The sequence below is a fragment of the Sturnus vulgaris genome, chromosome 15, assembly GCF_052056855.1.
Source record: "Sturnus vulgaris isolate bStuVul1 chromosome 15, bStuVul1.hap1, whole genome shotgun sequence".
NCBI lineage: Eukaryota > Metazoa > Chordata > Aves > Passeriformes > Sturnidae > Sturnus > Sturnus vulgaris.
Genome location: NC_142257.1, coordinates 6,766,125 through 6,784,479, shown reverse-complemented (window position 1 = coordinate 6,784,479; position 18,355 = coordinate 6,766,125). Strand labels below are relative to the sequence as shown.

Sequence of the window (18,355 nt, the reverse complement as noted above, 5' to 3'; positions counted from 1 at the left end):
GCCGTGAGCCCCTTGAAGATGTGTGAGCCCAGGTACTCCCAGCAGTGTCCATGGTGGGGGCATTCTCCCTGCACATGGAGTCTGCCCATCTGTCCTGCTCTCTGAGGCTGGGCTGAGCTTTGCTGTCAGGATTGGAGGGGTGGGTTTGCCCTGGGATGAAGGAAATGCAGATCAAGACGCTCCACCAGCCCCTCTTTTCCAAAGAGACGGATGCTGGCACTGGGCACAGGAAAATGCCATTCAGAGCAAGAGTTTGGTGTCCACCAACGTGGGGAAGGGGCAGATGACAGACACACACAGGCCAGCTTGTCCCCTGTATGCTTTTAATACAGAGGTTCATCCCAAGGCACCCTGTTCCTGGGGTACGGATGGTGGTGGGGTCCCTTGGGGCATCCTCATGGGACTCCTGCGGCACCCTAATGTCCCCAAAGCCAGCTGCTACAGAGGGACCAGGTCCGGTGGCAAGGGCACAGCTGTGGGACAGTGACAGAAGGGCTGGAGGGACCTCGGTGCTCCGTGGGGTCACCCCCTACCCCATCCTCCTTGCAGTCGGAGTGGGAAGTTTGAACTCGTCCCCCTCACCCGCTGGGGTTTCTGCACTTTGAAATGCAAACCTGCCTTTCAATGCAAATGCTGCGAGAGGTTGGGCCCAATAAAAGCCCGTGGGCAGGGAGGTGCCTGGCCCCAGGACAGGCTCCCCAAGGCGCCCAGGTGAGTGGTGGCGAAGGAGGGGCGGCCGCCTCCCCGCCAAACCCAAGCGGCCGCAGCCGCGGCTCGGCAGCGCAGCATGAGCGCGGGGACCGCCCGGGAAGATGTATGTGGGATATCTTGTGGATAAGGACACCAACATGTATCCCAGCCCGGTCCGGCACCCCAGCCTCAACCTCAACCCCCAGAACTACGTGCCGGGGCCACCGCAGTACTCGGACTTCGCCAGCTACCACCATGTGCCGGGGATCAACAACGACCTGCACCACGGACAGCCGGCAGCCGCCTGGGGCTCTCCCTACACCCCTGCCAAGGAGGACTGGCATTCCTACGGCACCGCTGCGACGCCTTCCACCGCCAGCCCGGGGCAGTTTGGATTCAGCCCCCCAGATTTTAATCCCATTCAGCCTCCGGGCTCTGGACTCCTGCCTCCACCCATCAGCAGCTCAGTCCCCCAGCTCTCCCCTAATGCCCAGAGACGCACCCCGTATGAGTGGATGAGGCGCAGCATTCCCAGCACCAGCAACAACGGTAAGGAAACCCCCAGAGCAGAGGATCCCTGGCCTTGGAGTCCTGCAGGGCCGGATCCTGCTCTGTGGGGACTGCCAGAGGGACAGCAAGCTTGGCCTGCCCTTGGCAAGACACCCAGTCCTCAAAGAGCAGGGGAGATCTGAGGTGGCAGGGGCTGAGGATGGGCAGGGAGGGTGCTGTCCTTCCACACTGGCACATGGGCTTGTATCGCTGGAAAATCCTTTTCCCCAACTGGTCACTGGGGTAGGATGGACAGAGCCAGAGACCCCCAAGACTGGGGGAGTGTTGGATGAGGGGTCTCAAAAGTGCAAGGGTGAGAGTATGGGGCTGTGGCTGTACATGAGAGTGTGGGCTGGCTGTGTGAGAGCCTGTGTATGGTCTGTGTGTGTGTGCAAGGTGCCCAAAGATGTGTGCGTGTGCAGGGAAGGAGCTTGTGTACATCCATGCTGTGTGCATGGGCAAGGTGGATTCAGCGAGGTGCTGCAGGCTCCGTGTGAGTGTGCAGGGCACCATGAGGAGTGTGTGTGTACAGGCAGTGCCACCAGGTGTGTCTGGGGAGGTGATGTGCTTGGTGTGTGTGTGCAGGGTGCTGTGAGGAGGACGGTGTGGTGCGTGGTGTGTGTGTGTGAGGGGCACTGTGTGTGCCCTGGGGACAGTGCCACATGGAGGGTGGCTCTGGGTGCTGCAGGTGCACGGTCAGTGCGTGCCCGGCTCTGGAGGAAAGGGTGCCCTGGTTCCTGTGATTACCTCTGGCCTGGGCACCGAGTGGTCATAGGCTGTCCCCAGGGTCCTGTCCCCGCTGAACTCCTGACCTGGGGGAAGCGTCTGGGTCACCCCAGCCCCCTCTCCGCCCTGCTGCCCACTTCAAAGGCGGTGGGCAGATCCCCCTTGGGGCCAGCCCAAATTGACAAGGACTTCTCTTTGTCATGGAGATGGTGGCCGGCTCCTTTGGCAGTGAGGTGAGGTGCGGGCCCTTTGTCCTGACCTACCCTCACCCTTTCATCTTCCCAGCCTGGACCCTTCCCAGCAGGACCCATGGGGCTTGCCTGAACCTGCCACCCTTCTCCCTCTCCATGCTGGCCATGAGCTCCTCAGAGCACTGCTGGGGCCAAACTCACTACAGGAGTGGCTGTGGGCATCTCTCTAGGGCGAGTTTGCTTTAAGTTCCTGCTGCCCTATATACCTGGAATCAGAGCCTGAGCTCTCTGTTTGCAAAGTGCCTCCAGTTTTTGGCTTGTTTTTGGCTCTGAACTATTCTCAGTGGCCAAGAGCCATGTAAGGGTCTTCTGCAGAGGTGTCGGGGGTCTTCCAGCACGGAAAATACCTACTTGTATTCCCAGAATCTGTGTGACAGGGATGGGGACCAGTGTCTGCAGTGAAGCAGGCAGAACATCCCGATAAATGGAAAAAAACCCAGCCCCAGACTGGAAAGAGGAGGGAGAGGCAGGCTGGTATTTCCTGTCCCGTTTTAAGCACTGAATGTAACTATTTAGGAAAAATGCTTCCCTCCAGATGCAGCGATGGAGACCCACAGGCATGCCAGGCCTGAGGGCTTTCCTCTGCCCAGGGTCGAAGGGGAAATGTGATGTGCAGCCCTCCCCTGCAGCGGGGACCCTTCCACTTCTGCTGGTTTTGTAGGTCTGAATATCTTGGTTTCTTCTGAGAAGAAAGGTGGGAGGGAAAATGAATGGGGAAGGAAAGCCATCAGCACACCTCTCCTCTGAATCAAGGTCATGAGTTTACACCCAGCAGTGAGGCCAAGATAAAACAGGAGCTTGAAAGTGCCTCTGATTGAGTTAAACGACAATTGAGTTGATTGAATTCTGGAAAAATATCATTAGTTGCTTAGTTTGTATCTCTTAGATCAAATACATACAAAGGAGCAAATAAACCAGCCCTGTTCCTCTCACACACAGGAGCTGTCCCAGCCCCACCAGAGTGATGCAGGGGTGAAAGGCCCTTTCTTGGGATGGTTTCCTTAGGATGGATGACCAGTAAGCTCCTTTTCTAAGTTACCCACAGATTAAAGACCTGTCCTTGCACCTCTGCTGGGTCCAAGCCCAGTGCTGCTGCCAAGGCACTACAGGATTTGGCCATGGTGGGACCATGAGCTGGGAGATGCAGTTGGTGTTTTCCAGGGCTGCCCTTTAAATAAAAGTCTTCATTAAGCTTGAAAGAGAGTAGGGCAGAGATGGATTTGACATAGATAAGGGTGAAGTTCTTAGATGAATCATTTTATTGAAATCAATGAACTTGACTTTAATCAGTCTGGATTGATAAACTCTCATCTCACTGCAGTGAGAATAGGAAATGAATACATGGAGTTTTCTGCTATAAATATCAACAGTCTCATTGTGAATGCTATAAATCATAATACTTCAGAGGGTTGTAAATGAATGTTCCCTTTCTGTCTTGGCTCATATGAACAGCTCCTGGCCATAGTTTGAAAGCTTTTGGGGAAGAGCTGTGTGGTAGTAAAATAAAGTGTTGTGCAGGGAATATGAGTGTGTTGGGCACTTCTGAAAAATGTGATCCAGAGCTTAAGAAAAATCAATGAGAAATCTCCCAGTGACTCACTGCAGAGTCAGGCATTACAGTGGGGTGATTTTCTGTACCTGTTGCTACATTCATGTGTGTTTCTCCTGGCTGGGCTGAGGTAACCCAGCAGCACGAGGGATTGCAATGCCAGTCACTGGGAATTGGGAGTTAGAGGGAACCGAGCTGGAAGATGTCCCCAGGCCTCATTTCTCTCTCCAATGTCACCTCCTTTTCTGCTCATAAAATTTTCACTAGCAGCATGTCAGAGCCTCATGCTTCCTCCTTATTCACAATTATTTGCAAACTTCCCTGTGAATTGCACCCAAGGTTTGTAAAAAGCTCAGGAAGGTGGCTGGAAGCTGGGCTGGCTGAACTTTGAAATTCACCCTCTGCTTGTTAGTCATGCAAATCCTCAGATACTGCCTCGGGTCTGGCTTTTAGGTCACTAATTGAACAGGGGCTGCAGTGCTAAATATTGCAAGTGAAAGTGCAATTGGAGCATCCCTTGCAGAGGCAAATGTGCTCAGGACTTCGTGTGGTACCAAGGCCCGTGGTGCCCACACAGGTTTTGGGGTGATGGAAAGCAAACAGTGATGCTCTGAGCATGTGGTGATTGGCTGGGCATGCAGTTTTCCATCTCAGTTTTATTTTTTCTAGGTCAGTTCTCCAGCTCTGTTTATTTTCCTAGTGGGGCCCATGAACACTGGGGGAAAGAGGGAAAATCCCAATAATGAGACAGAAATATTTTCCCTGGACTGCTGGGATTCATGCCATGCTTGGTATGTTTTGGGATGATGGTGCTGGCTGGAGGACAGTGCATTTCCCTGGTTAGTCCCTGCATGGGGAGCCTCTCTTTAGGACGTGCTCATTCCCTGTGAGCCCCTTTCCCTCACTGGGACACTCAGGGTTGTGTTGGGCCCCATCAGTCTTCTTCCTTTGAATTATTAACCCACAACCTGCTCCTGGCCCCAGCTGGGTTTGTTGACTGCTTAGCCTGCTGGCCAAGGTACAGGCCTCTCAAACTTTCCTAGAATTGACTTTCCTTGAACAAAAAGGGCTTCCCTGGAGCACTGGCAGTACCTACGTGATGGGCTTGGCTGGCTAATACCCCGGGATTAGCAGAGGGACACTTTAAACCTCTGGCCAATGACAGATGTTTCCCATAGGGGACCTTTCAAGGACACTCACTCCAGTCCTGTTAGCTCTGTGATTGCTTGGATAAGGGGCTAGATCCTTCCCCCACACTGCCCCATGGCAAGGATGGGGCTGCAAAGGGGGAGAGGAACCCTGGTGTCCATATAGGACCCCCACTGCCTTGCTGCCCTCCTCCTCCTGCTGCAGATGAGCCACATCGAGCCAGATGGCAGGCTGGGATGAGCTGGATCAGGGCTGGATCAGGGAGTGAGGTGACGTTCTGGACGGGGCTGTGTTCTCCCCACGTGTGCAGCAGCCCGTGTGTCACCCGGCGCTCCCCGTCCTCCCGCGCTGCTGCGCTCTTTGACCCAGCACAGGAGCCAGGCTGGCGCTCAGCTCAGCACTCATAAAACACGGGAACAACTGAAGGAATTTGCCATTTGCCAAAATAAAGGATTGAATCACTGCGGGGCTGGGAAAGACTTGCCCCAACACCCAACTACAGGCTACTGCCCCTGGGGATGAAGGGCCTCTGGTTGTGTTGTTCATGTCCAAGAACATGGGGTTGGGATGGGGAATCACCAGCTTGCTGCAGCACCAGGCATCTGCTCTGCATCCCCTTGGGGTCTGCACCTCCTGGGAGGAGGATGAGGCTACCAGGAGGGGTGTCCTCACCAATGGGTGTGGATGTGGGTGCAGCTCTGTTCTTGTCCCACTGTGCTGGCTGTGTAAAACTCAGCCAGGGCCAGCCTGTGCTCCTGTGCACCAGTCTGCACTCTCCAAATCCAGCTCTTTGACCAGGTGTTTCTGCCTTTTCCTGGCAGCAGGACTGCCCTGCCTGACTGTGCCGTGCACCAAGCCTGGGCTCTGCCTTGAGCTCTGCTGGGGCCACAACCCCAAGCATGCATTCCACAGCCACACACTCACACTTAGAGCAAAGTTTTTAGGGAACACAGAGCTTGATCCTCAGTGAGCAGGAGACCAGAGAGCCATTGGGTCAAGAGGTGCAGTTTGGCAAATGAAATGCTTCCAGTGCTCACCATACCAAATTGAACCAGGTTTTATTGCTACCTGGTGCACGTGGGAGAATTGCAGCTTACTCTGAAGCCTTTGGCACCAGGAAGAAATATTCAGGTTGTGTGAGGTGAACCACCATGGAGAGAGCTACCCTGGATGTAGGAACATTGCTGGCCTTCTTGGCAGGGCCCTCAGACTCCAAGATGAGTCCTGCCTCAACCCTGATGTCTCAAGTGCCCATTTTTCCAATGCTGAGTAGAGATGGGGGAGCTTTGGCAGAGTCCATTCAGTGAGGATTCATCCAGCATTCCCTCCTTCCACACCACTGAGACATTAAATATGTGCAGAGAGGATGTGTGGCTCCTCTCACCCAGATTTTGACACCCAGTCGTTGTCTAAATGCAATGCATTCTGGCAGAGGAATGATGTCAGGCAGGGATTTCCTAAGGATTGCCCTACAGAGGGGGTCGTTTCTCCCTGGCTGTGATGAAACAAGCCACATGGCTCCGGTGTGTCGGGCGTCCCATCCATCACTCCTCTGCTTCCTGCGGCAAAGGAAAAATAGCTGAGGATGTTGAAGTATGCAGGGAAGGGGAAGGCTTGTGAAAACCGTGAGCTGCTGGTTCCCAGCACTCAGGGAATGTGAGGGGCTCGGGTTTATCCCCCCCTCCCCAGGCCACAGAGAAGCGTGGGTGTTTTGGAGCGGCTGGAGATGGAGGGGAAAGAAGGGGGAAAAATGAGTGTGGGGAGCGGCTGAACAGAGAGGGCATCAGAGGCTCAGCCCTTGCCACCAGCAGTGCCGACTTTGGGGTTCCCGTTTCCAGTCGGTTTAGGGATGGTGACATGGGCTGGGCTGTCTGTCCCGAGTCTCAGCATCAGTTCTGGGCAGGGCGGCTCCCATCCATGCTGCTCGGCAGAGGGACCCCTCTGCACGCAGGCAGCTGGAGCACATCTGGCTGCCAGATGAGGGTGGCTCCAGTCAGCCTGGAGGTTCCTGAGCTTTAGGAGCCGACCTCAGACCTTTCCTGGGGCTGGGGTCTCTGTCATGGGGCGTTTCTCTGCTGGCTGTCCTCAGTTTTGTGGAGTTGTGAGGGGGATTTACCCCCATGGAGCTGCAGAAGGACTGGGGGTTAAGCTGTCCAGGGAATCTCATGGCTCTGACTCTGGACTGTATGCCCCAGTTTTTCCAGCTATTGCATTGCCTTAGCTCTGTTGGGGATGAGGGAAGTTTTCCTTGGTCCTTTCCCTGCAGAGAAATGCTAGATCCTGATAGAGCACTGATTCCTCTGGGATGGTAGGATTTTGTCCTCTTTGCAAGTAGATGCTGCTCATTCAGAATGAAGCAGCTTTATTATGGAGATGAAGCACCCACATGAAGGGGACAGCCTTATGTCTTGTCTTGCTGCACTTTACCTCCAGTATGGACCAGTTCCTTCCCAGGTGCTCTGTGGTGACAGGACTTTACACCTGATGTTTTTCAGCATTTAATACTGTAATGCCATCAGATAGTGTGGGACCAGGCTCCCCGTACAGACAGATGGGCAGACAAGGCTGTACAGATGGAGCCAGTGTGGGGCTAGAGCACAGCCAGGAAGATGGGATCAGGCAGGATGGCTCTGGGAGCACAAGGAGCCAGCACAGAGCAAGGCATGAGAGCTGCTGAGGCAACCTGGCAGCAATGTCTCCATCCCCACGGCCAGCACCTCCTCTACAAAGCAGCATCCAGTGTGTCCCAGGCCTTGGGGTCTCTGCTGTGGAGTGCAACAGCTGTCACTACCATGGACTCTCATGTCAGTGACTCCAGCCAGTGGGTCAGGGCTGCCGTACCCCAGCTTCCCTGGCCAGAGCCCTGATGGCTGCACAGCAGCTTCTCACAGAGCCAGAGTTTGTGGTTGTGGTAATTTTGAGCTGCTTTGACCTGTGAAAAAGAGACTTTTAGAAAAGCACTGCAGTTTATGCTCCTGGCAGCTGTGATGCTCCTGCTGTGGCTGGGAGGAATGTGTCCCACGGATGGGGAGCCTCCATTTGGAGCTGGGCTGATCCCCCCATAACATGCCAGCTTTTGCTCCACCTCCACCCTGGGTGCCACTGCCACCCCACAGTCTCTTTCCTCCCTGGTTTGAACCAGCCCCTTCCCAGCTGTTCTTAGAGCAGCTCAGCACCAGTCTCACGATGTCCATATTCTCAGTCTGTTAGGGTTTTCAGGGCATAGTTTTTTACTTAAAGCCATCCTTTGGGCAGGCCAAAGGATGGTGAAATACCCCCTTCCTGGCAGCCTCCACTGTGGCTATGAGGGGAGAGAGCTTGGGATGGTGGGCACAGGATCCACTTTGGTTTTCCCTTACCCTGCCAGGCTCCCGATCCAGCCCAGAGCAGGAGCTCTGGTATCCCTGTTATGGGGCAGGGCTGTGGGGAGTGAATCCAGGCTGGGGTCAGGACTCCATCCCCCCGTGTGTGTGCGTGCACACTGGGGAGCGCGTCCCTTGGGGTTTGCACAGCACATTAAAGCTATTCCCTTATCTAATCATGGCTCAGGTGAGTGCTATTAGGGTTATACATTAACCGTGGTAACGATACCCTCTCCCCACGCTGTCATTGGCCCTGCCTTGATCCCAAAGCCGAAGCCATTCCCACTGGCCCCATGGATGGCTGCATTTGCCTGTCCAAGCAGGTCCTTTGCCTGGTCCTTCGGGGACAAGCGGGAGGGGCTGTAAATGCATAGCAGGGTTGGAAGGGGCTAACAGCTGTGCTGGCACCCCCTCTGCACCACATCCACACTTCCTCCTGGGGCAGCAGCCATGGGACAGCCTGTTTCAGCTTTGCCAGGCTTGGCTGGAAATGCAGGAGCAGTTCCATTCCTGTTTGGCCATAGGCACGAGGGGTCCCCCATAAAGGAACCGGATTGGCTTGTCCCGAATTTCCTCTTTCTTTTCACAGAGCCATAAAAAGTCTCCAGGAGAGAGTTAAGTGTAACCCAGCATTCATATTCAAGGTAGTTGAATTATTCATTGTCAATAGTATTTCTTGCAAATCCTTTTCTTTTCCTTGTGAATCACCCACAGTACATCCCTGAATTCAGCAAACATCCGAAACCAGCAATTAGTGGAGGTGAATAACTTTCCATCTCTGGCTTGGTTGTCAGCCTCCTGTTTTGAGTCTTTCATACCTGATATTGAGCAGCAAGTGATGATATTGATACTGATATTGAGCCTGGTGCCCAGCTCACCCAGTGATGGCTATGCCAGCCCAGAGGCAAAGCCCAGCCTCCATCCAGGATGAAGGATGAAAAAGGAATAACAAAGAACTGGCTGTGATGGATCTATTTACAGCTGCAGCAGGAAATAATAATTCCTACTGAAATTCATGGCATATGTGATATTCACAAACTGCCTTATTTCTTGTCTTTATTTTTTTTACTCTATCTGTCAACTCCTTCACTTTCCAGGTGTTCCTTTTGTCCAAACACTGGTATTCAAATAAAAACATTGCAAGTAAGACTATTTTAAAGTTATTATCTCTTTAGAGATAATAACTCTTTTTCTTTCAAATGAAAAAAATAAAAAGAGAGAAATCTATGAGAAACAAAAAATCTTGCAGGATCCCCTGAGCCTGGAGCAGCCAGAGGGAGCCCAATTTCTCATGGAGCTGCTAAACCTCGCATAAATCTCTACTGGAGCATCTGGTTTATTCTGTAGCTTCTTGGGAATTGCTGTGTTTGCAGATTCAGCACAGGTCCCTCCTGGGCTGGGGTGCAGAAGTTCTTTTGGTGCCGGTGAACCCTTCCCCTGCAGGGCGGCGAGAGGCAGCAGTGACCCCAGAGACAGACAGGGGCCCTGAGGAAGGGTGAGGGCAGGGTGCAGATCCTGAGTGGGCTGGGTGTCCCCAGCATCACTCCATCCCAGCAGAGTCCCCCGTGGGGAGTTTTGTTTGGAGCTGTCACAGCTGATGTGTGCCAGATAGGAGACAAGTGCCAGGCAAAGCTGCCCTACACCCCTTGCACACAGAATCTCTGCATTTCAGCCCTGTCTCTGCAGATATTCCACAAACAGCTTGCTCAATCAAACTAACCTTTTTTACCCTTTTTTCATCCTGTGTGGTATGCTCAGGTTTGACCTGATGATGGTGAGGATGGATTAGGTGTTTGCTTCTGACCAGCCCTGGGACAAGCTGGGCTCCCCACTCTGAAACATTCACTGAATTCACCACATCCCTCAAATATGAGTTAGTGGCTGAAGTCCTGCCCTGGTGCTGGAGCTCTGGTTCTATTCCTGGTCATATTGCAGCCTTGCTGAGCTCCTTCCCTCTTCCATGGATCACTGGAGAGCTTCAGTGCTACTTGGGCACTGTGCTGAGACCCTCAGCCATCAGTCTGCTCACACTGTGCTGAGCCTGTGCCAGCAGCAATGGCAGGAGGACACAGACAGTGGCATAGTCATGGAAACTGAGTGCTAACTTGAGTGACTACTGCTTGTGTGCCTGGGAGTGCCAGCATCAAGTCCCAGCAGGGTGAGATGCCTTCCATGCCCATCCCAGGTCTTGCTTGCTCCCACTCCTGCTCCCACACTTGGTTTGCTCAGTGGTCAATGCCATGAGCTGGATCCTTGTGGCTCCTGCTTATTCAGGAGAAAACCAGCTGCTTTCTTCCATCCCATGTGATGCTGCAAAGGAACCCCTCTCCCACCTGCACTACTCTGTGGCCATGTTTTGTCCTATCTTGAACTCTTTTGCATTTAAGTTTCAGCATAAGAGGTGGCTTAGGAATGTCTCCATCTCCTTGCAATGGGAAAGCAAAAATAAAACTGAGCTGGTTGACAAACTGATTTACAGCCTGGAAGTTGGGGTTTTGCTCTGTGGATGTTCTCTGATGTCTTATTAGAGTGTCTAGAGCCCAGTTTTCCTCTGCACCACCTAAACTCCTGCTTTCACTCAGATGGTGTCAGAATTTAATTGTATTGCTGAGACTGCCCAGTGTCCAACTGATTTGGTCCAAAGAGCTGGATGTGCAAAGGACTCGTTAGGGAGAACTGATGAACAGGATGGCAGGCGAACAAAGATCCCCTTTCCTGGCAGAACCAGGCTGCAAGCACGGTTATGTAGGTTGCTGGGTCACTAGAAATCCCTTTCTGCACATCTGCAGCAGTGGTGTGCAGTATCTTGTCCATGCTGATATACCCAGGGCAGCCCCAGGGAAATCCATGGAGCTGTTCTGAGCTTGCTCCCACTCCTCCCCATAGCAGCACTGCTCTCAGCATCAGAAATTCAGGAGAAGATAGGGAAACACGTCTGCCATACAAACAAATGGCCAGGCATCATCCCTCTCGACTCCCTGGAACAGGATTTTGTAATTTCGGGTGGAGAAGCAAATGTTCACAGCTGTGTTTATTCCCTGCCTATGGGCTCTTCTGCAGAGGAAAACACCAGGAACTTGTCAGCAAACTGCCAGGCATGGGCATCCTCCCTCTGAGTGCCACCTGCCCCCCCACAGCCCAGGCAGATTTCCACAGCTCATCCTGTGTCTGTGGAATAACAAGGGAACTTAGGAAGAGACAACATTTGACTGTATTTTTCTGCAAGAAAGCAGCAGGAGCTGTTTGCAGACCCATGGGATGTGCATCTGTGTGCACAGACATGATGGGGCCTGATGGCCTCAAGCTCACTCCATATCTGGGAGGACCAAGGAGAGATTCAGGCTGGCTTTGGCCAAACACCCCTGGCCCATGGAGCCAGAAGTGCTTAGGCATCATGTGAGCTTTCTCCAGTGCATCTTTAAAGACTGCACCTAAAGCACTGCCCTCTGTCTTAGCTCTGTACAGGGAGAAGGAGAGTGACCCTCTAGGTGGCAGAGAAATGTGGCCATTACAGGATTTTCTGTCCTTCTCCTCTTCTAATCCATGCACATTCAAGTGATGGCACCTTGATCTGGGGCTTCCTAGAAAAAGAACTGGGCTTTCCTTAGCCCTGCCAGGCAGCCTCTCCTCAGCCCATCACAAGACTTGCAGCTCTGTTCTTCTAAGGGACCCTGTGTTATGATACTGGGGATTTATGGTCCATCTTCCTGGGGCACCTCTGAATCCCTCCTGCTCTTTCCACCAAGCAATTCCACCAAAGCCTAGGTGCTTCCCAACAAGAAGAAACACTCTTGTGCAGAACAGGAAGGATGTTAATGCCAGTAGGAGCCTCCTCATTCTCTTTCCCACTGGTCCCCAGGGCATTGCCATGTTTCTCCTGAGCTCTCCACAGGTGGTTGTGTGTCTCCTACGTGCCCTTGGGGATGCTCCTTCCATCCCACTGCTCCCCTCCTTCCCCTCTAGGCTCACCCCCCACTCTGCTCTCTCTGCCAGGCAAGACCAGGACAAAAGACAAGTACCGGGTGGTATACACGGACCACCAGCGCCTGGAGCTGGAGAAGGAGTTCCACTACAGCCGCTACATCACCATCCGCCGCAAGGCTGAGCTGGCTGCAGCCCTGGGGCTCACTGAACGGCAGGTCAGTGCTGCAGTGTCCCGGGAAAACCCTGTCCTGCGTGGAGATGGGGATGGGGAAGGGCCATGGTGCAGTTAGAGAGGCCCCACCTTGCTCCACAGACATCCCTTCCTTTCCAAACTTTGGGATGCCCTCCCTGCCCCGTGGGGACTGGGGGTTGCCGTCCTTGCCAGCATCCATCCTCATCTCTTCATTGCCGTCTTTTCCTTTCTGCAGGTGAAAATCTGGTTTCAGAATCGGAGGGCAAAGGAGAGGAAGGTGAACAAGAAGAAGCTGCAGCAGCAGAGCCAGCCCACCAGCACCACCACGCCGACCCCACCAGCTGTCAGCACCCTGGGACCCATCGGAGGCCTCTGCAGCAGCAACGCCCCCAACCTCGTCTCCTCATCTCCACTGACGATCAAGGAAGAATTCATGCCTTAACCCTCTTCACCAGCTACAGACCCCAAGAGAAAAGCACTATGCAGCAGAGCCCTGCCAGCCCATGTGCTCTGAAGGGTGACAGCCCCTTCCCAAAGACATGACTGTCCCTGGCTGAACCAATAGGGCAGACAGCGAGGCTGGGCCAGGTGCCACTGGGGCCTTCCCAAGGGACTGGTGGTCTCTCCCCTGTGTAAAAAACATGGGTTAGGTACTGCTCTCCCATAGGAACCACACACTGGTTTGGTCTCTGGTCTTTGTAGCCCACAGCAAGGTCCTGATGTCAGCAGAAGGAAGGGGGTGACAGTGGAGGAGGGCTTTCCTATGGTGCTCCAGGTGCTTCCTTTGGTGTTCCTGGCAATCCAGCTGCCTGGTGCTTTTGGCAGTTCGAACAAGACTGAAATAGAAAAAAGACCTGGCTGGACTCAAGGCAAAATTAATTTCTGCTGAGCTGGTCTCCCAGGAAGGGAGGAGGGCAGAGGAAGTTGGACTCTGGGAACCAGGCAAGACCCTCTGCTGAAGGACGTGACATGGGAGCCCTTCAAACCACGGTGATCGTGGCGAGCTGGAGCACATCCTTTACAAGAGTACCTGAACATCCCCACCCTTGCCCCCAGTGACCCTGGCAGTGCCCAAACCTGCATCCCCAGCCCTGCCCCAGCAGCCACACAGAGGAGGCATCTCTGGCAGTCCTGGTTCCCCTGGCTGTGCCATGGCAAGGTGGCACTGCAGCCATCCTCCACCTGGAGCACGGGGAGAGGGTAGAAAGGAGCCTGACTGGCACATTTGGGGCAGATCACCCTGCTGAGCCCTTCCATGGGGAAGGGAAGGAGAATGGAAGGTTTGCCGTCAGAACAGGGTCCAAGAACCAGCCCCAGGCTTTCCAGAAGGGCAATACTGGGAGAGCTTTGGGTGATGGTCCAAGGGAGCACAGTAACTCAAAGCACCAGGAGCTGCTGCCAGGTGGGCAGGAGCCTCCTCAGGCATGCAAGAAATGACTTGCATGCGCCCTGGTGTTAGGTGATGGAGAGGTGGTTTTCAGAAAGACAGAGAAGCATTTCTTTTCCTATTTTCTTTAAAACTACAGATTGCAGGACTATAGATTTTGTCCTCCCTGTCTCCCTGCTCCTCCATGCACTGCACTCCCTCTCACCCACTGTGTTCCCTAGGCCAGTTAGCTAAACCCCATCCATTACTACTGGTGAACTGCAGCTGAGAAGTCCCTTTATCCTGCTGAGTCTTGACCACTGTATAGACCCAGGTTAATGTACAGCCCAGTTTCAGCAACCCCAAAGGCCAGTGGGGCACAGCTGGGGCACAGCTGGGACACAGGAGGGTCTGTGACTCCTCAGGGCTGCACCACGGCTCCTCAGCTGCAGTTCTGAATGCCAAGACAGGGATGAGGGAGCATGAGCCTTGCCTGGTGGCTTGTGTGACGTTTCTCAGCATTTTCTCTCCAAGCTCTGGGAAGATGGAGCAGCAGACGTGTCCCTGCTCCCCGAAGACCACCCAATCAAACCCTCATATCCCACCTGACACTGCTTTTACTTTTTGTCTTAGAGTAACTTTATAATACTCCTATCCCCAATCTGTTCTGTTAGTGTTGAATATTAAGTTCTGCAGTTCTATATTTTCCCCATCTGGGGGAGGAACTGGTTAAATCTATTTCCTAAAAAAACTCCGTTCAAAATTTTCCACCCAAATTTACCCTAAACCAAAACAGCATCCCTTGGCCACACTGTCCACTGCCAGCCCGCACCACTCCCAGCCCCTAGAACACAAAGTCCCCAGGTGTGCTGTGGCTTTTACAGGTGGGTCCCTGTTATCCCACTGTGTCCACCGCTCTCTCCAGCCCTCAAAGGCTTTGGGTCTCCCTCCTGCCAGTGACACTTCCCATGGCCACTGTTACCAGGTGCGCTCGGTGATGAGGAGAAATGTTTGCATCAACTCAGGACTTCAGCTCAGTTTTTGTGTATATAAGGCAGAACTGGTTTTCCTTTTTATTTTTTAGGCATCAATGAAAATAAAAACAAGCAGGGATCCTGTGTGACACAGGTTTGTTGCTGTCATTCCTGGCCCGTGGTGCTGTGGCAGGGGAGGATGTGGTGTCAATGCTCCTGGGCACAGCCAGGGTTGGGAAGGGTGTCTTGAGGCAGCAGCCTTGTCCCTGTAGCACATGGTGTGCCTGTCCCACAGGGGCACTGCTGGCAGCGGCATGGCTCGTATCATGGCATGGCACTGCCACATCTCATTCCTTTGGCACCAAGAGGGATGGCAGTGCTGGGTGACATGATGTCTGCAAACTCCCAGCACCGGAGACAGAGGGGAGAGGGTGAGGCCATTGTTGGGCTGGCAGAGGCCAAAGAACAAGGCCAGCTGCCCACGGATGTGGCCGCCTCCCATTGGTGCCTCCTGGTCTCTAATCTCATTTTATGGCTGTTGATGGGCTGAATATCCTCCTTGTCCAAGATGAATAAACAGAGAATGAGGATGTGAGATAGTGCCTGGGACAGCTGGCATCGGTGTCTCACACTCTCCCCTCTCCATCCCATCAGTGCTCCCCTCGTCCAACAGGACAGTGAGCAGGGGGCTGCCCTTGAATCCTTGCCCCAAATGGTTCCTCCAAACCCAAAACTCTTCCCAATGCCAAGCATTGCATGGGGTGTGTTGAGCTGCCAGGGCAGGGCAGCAGCTGGCTGTGGAGGGACACCTGAAGCAGGATAAAGTCCTCCTGGGTGGAGGAGACAGAGAAGTGGGAACAGGATGAGGTGGCATTGCTGAGAGAGGGACAGAGCAAAGTGTTCTTGTAATTGCAACAGAGGCTGCACCTACTGCTGCACCTACTGCTGCACCCTGGTAACCCTGCTTTCACCAGCATGGTGCCAGGCTGCCCATGGCACAGGAGAACCACCTCATGCACTCCTGCAAGGAAACGCGGGGAATCGGGAACTAAAACAGTGATGGAAAGGGAGTGAGACTGAATCAGTCTAAATCCACCTACCTGAAGAGCTGCACTGGAAATGGGGAAAATGGAGCTGCTTCTGTGTGCAGACTCCAGCATGGTCCCCATGGTGGGGACTGCTCCCCCACACTCATCCTCCCTCACTGGGCTTTGCCTCCCTTGAATGTCCAATTTTGCCATTGCTATGTGGAGACCAGCAGCGAGATCCTGCTCCTGCAGGGGATGGGGTGATGGCAGCCCAGCACTGGGCATCACTGTGGTCTGCAAGTGGGGAGCCCACAAACAACAGTAGGGAGGGGAACAGAGTCCTGGTGGGGTTGAAATGTGCTTCTCCCAAATTCACCTGCAGTGTTGGATGGCCTGCAGGGACACAAGGGGCTGAGACAGAGGGAAGATGCTCCACTGCCCGCCCAGAGAGGCTGCGGGTGCTGTTGACAGGATGAAATTCCAACTGATACCCTAATCTGGCGCCTGCCTGTTTGCACAGCAGGGTAAAAGTCCAGGGAGCCGTGGGCTGTGCCCTTGGGTCCCTGCCACCCGTGTGTGCACAGGGAGCCGGTGCTGGCGGGAAGAGGCAATAAATGCACCCACACACCCAGCCACCCCTTCCCCCTACACACACACACGCCCCTTGACCGGGTGACGAAATGCATCTGCTCTGTTCCCCCTCCCATGTCCTCCCCTGCGCCCTGCATCTGCCGTTTGGGCAGGGACGGGTGAACCCTGCAGGGCCCTCCCTGTGCCAGGAAAGGGGCTGGTGGATGCCATGTCCCCACCAGCTTTGGAACCTTTGGTTCAAACCTCCTGGCCACGTGTCACCTTGACGGTTTCACCCCTGGCAGGTGACGAACACCTGGTTTTAGCACCTGCAGCAGCTGCCTCCCGAGTCACATGTCCCACATGGAACCTGGCCCATGTGGGGACAGCCTGCCCTCATAGCCAGGGGACCCTGGGGGCTGTCCTCTACAAGATCCCACAGTTCCTCCCTGCTCCTCCCGCTGCACTTTCCATCAGTTCCCGCTGCTCAGCTTTACCCCTCCTTGAAGAAATCTTGAAACCATCATCAAAATAAGGCCACGCACAGCAGGTGGGTGAGCACACCCAGCATGTCCTGCCAGCAGCCTCCAGCATGGCACACTTCCCAGCAGTGACTAACCAGAGCACCGCTGCCGTGTCGCCTTCCTCGTGTCTGCAGCGCAGATCTGGGCACGGTCCCATCCTGCTGCCAGCCACCTTCTCACCTCTTCCCAGGCGGCTGCCACCCGGATGTGTGTGGGCTGCCCAGGCAGGGTGGGCAAGGGTGTTTCCCTAGCCTGTGTTCTGCCCTCTCCTTGCCCTCCAGTGTCAGAAAGAGCAGGCAGTGCCAGTGTCTGCCAGTGCTGCACTGGGCTGGAGATGTGTGTTGTGCTTTGGCCTGTGAGAAGGGAAAGGCTTACTTGGTGTCCCATGGGATGGCTGAGAGGTGGAGTTGGAGAAAACAAAACTTGCTAGAAAATGCTTGCAAATGCTTGTGTGTGCTACCTAGTGCCAGCTCCTTGGGGATCAGGGCACAGGGACAGTTGTGCACATCCCTGTCTTCTCCTGGTGTTTTTGAGGTCCCTAGATTGCCCTGCTCTTTCTAGCTATTACTGCCTCTGGTGTGTGCTGTTCCATGGAGTGCATTTCTTGCCAGCTCCAGGACAGTGCAAGACTTGGTCCAGCCCTGCAGTGCTAAGCTGAATCATCCCAGGTGCCTGGGGTGGGACATCTACTCCCTGGTGATCCCAGGCAATGAAGAGCTGCTGGTGCTACCAGAGCAGCACCAGACAAACCAGAAAAGTGAGTTCCAGGTACAGAGCATCCCAGAGGAAGTGGTGTCAACATGGACATTTCAGGGCACTCTAATGAAAAATACTGCCCTGGACACAAGAAGATGAGGCCATAAAGGCTGCCCAGGAGTGCTGAATGGTTTGTGTAGTGATCAGTCCATGCTGGTGACATGGGGCTGGGACAGTTGTAATGAGGTGGCACCAGGCTCTCCCCTCCCATGACATGGAGGGGGACATGGGACATCTCTCTTCAGATGGATCCCAAGGGAAAAAGTCTAAAAAGGCTGATTCAGTTTGCACTGGCATGAAAGGCAAACAAACCGTCCCTGCCCTGCATGAAGGCTGAGGGAGGAACAGTGCTTGATGCAGCCCCTGGCCATCAGCCTGGCCAGCTCCAGGGTCATCGTTCCCAGCCAGCATCTGGGAGAGGAAGAAGTGGTGGGCAAATCCAAGGCAGGTAAAACCAGCCTGAGTGAATTCCCAAAGATACTTTGAGGAAGCTGTGAGTATGTGAAAAGAGATGTTTGTTGGGTTATGCAGTTTTGCTCTTTCCTCCTTTACCTGGGAAATCCAGGTAAATATTAGCTGTGAATGACCCATTGTGCAAATGCTGAGCCACTTCATCGTGTTGGACTCCTACAGAAATGTGACTTTATGCTGAGGATACATTTCCTTTGAGTGAAAATTTTCAGAAGTGCTTAGAGGGCTGTAGGAGCACAACTGCTATTAGATGTCCTGGAGATTTGCTTTTAC

The 18,355-nt window shown here is 53.9% G+C and overlaps 1 protein-coding gene across 1 annotated transcript; it reads left to right on the top strand.

The window, feature by feature from the left end:
• Positions 1–812: 812 nt before the first annotated feature.
• CDX1 (caudal type homeobox 1) lies at positions 813–12,835 on the top strand. The gene is made up of 3 exons (XM_014886942.2): positions 813–1,239; positions 12,270–12,415; positions 12,629–12,835. The coding sequence occupies exons 1-3, from the start codon at positions 813–815 to the stop codon at positions 12,833–12,835; spliced, it is 780 nt and encodes a 259-aa protein (XP_014742428.1).
• Positions 12,836–18,355: the final 5,520 nt, after the last annotated feature.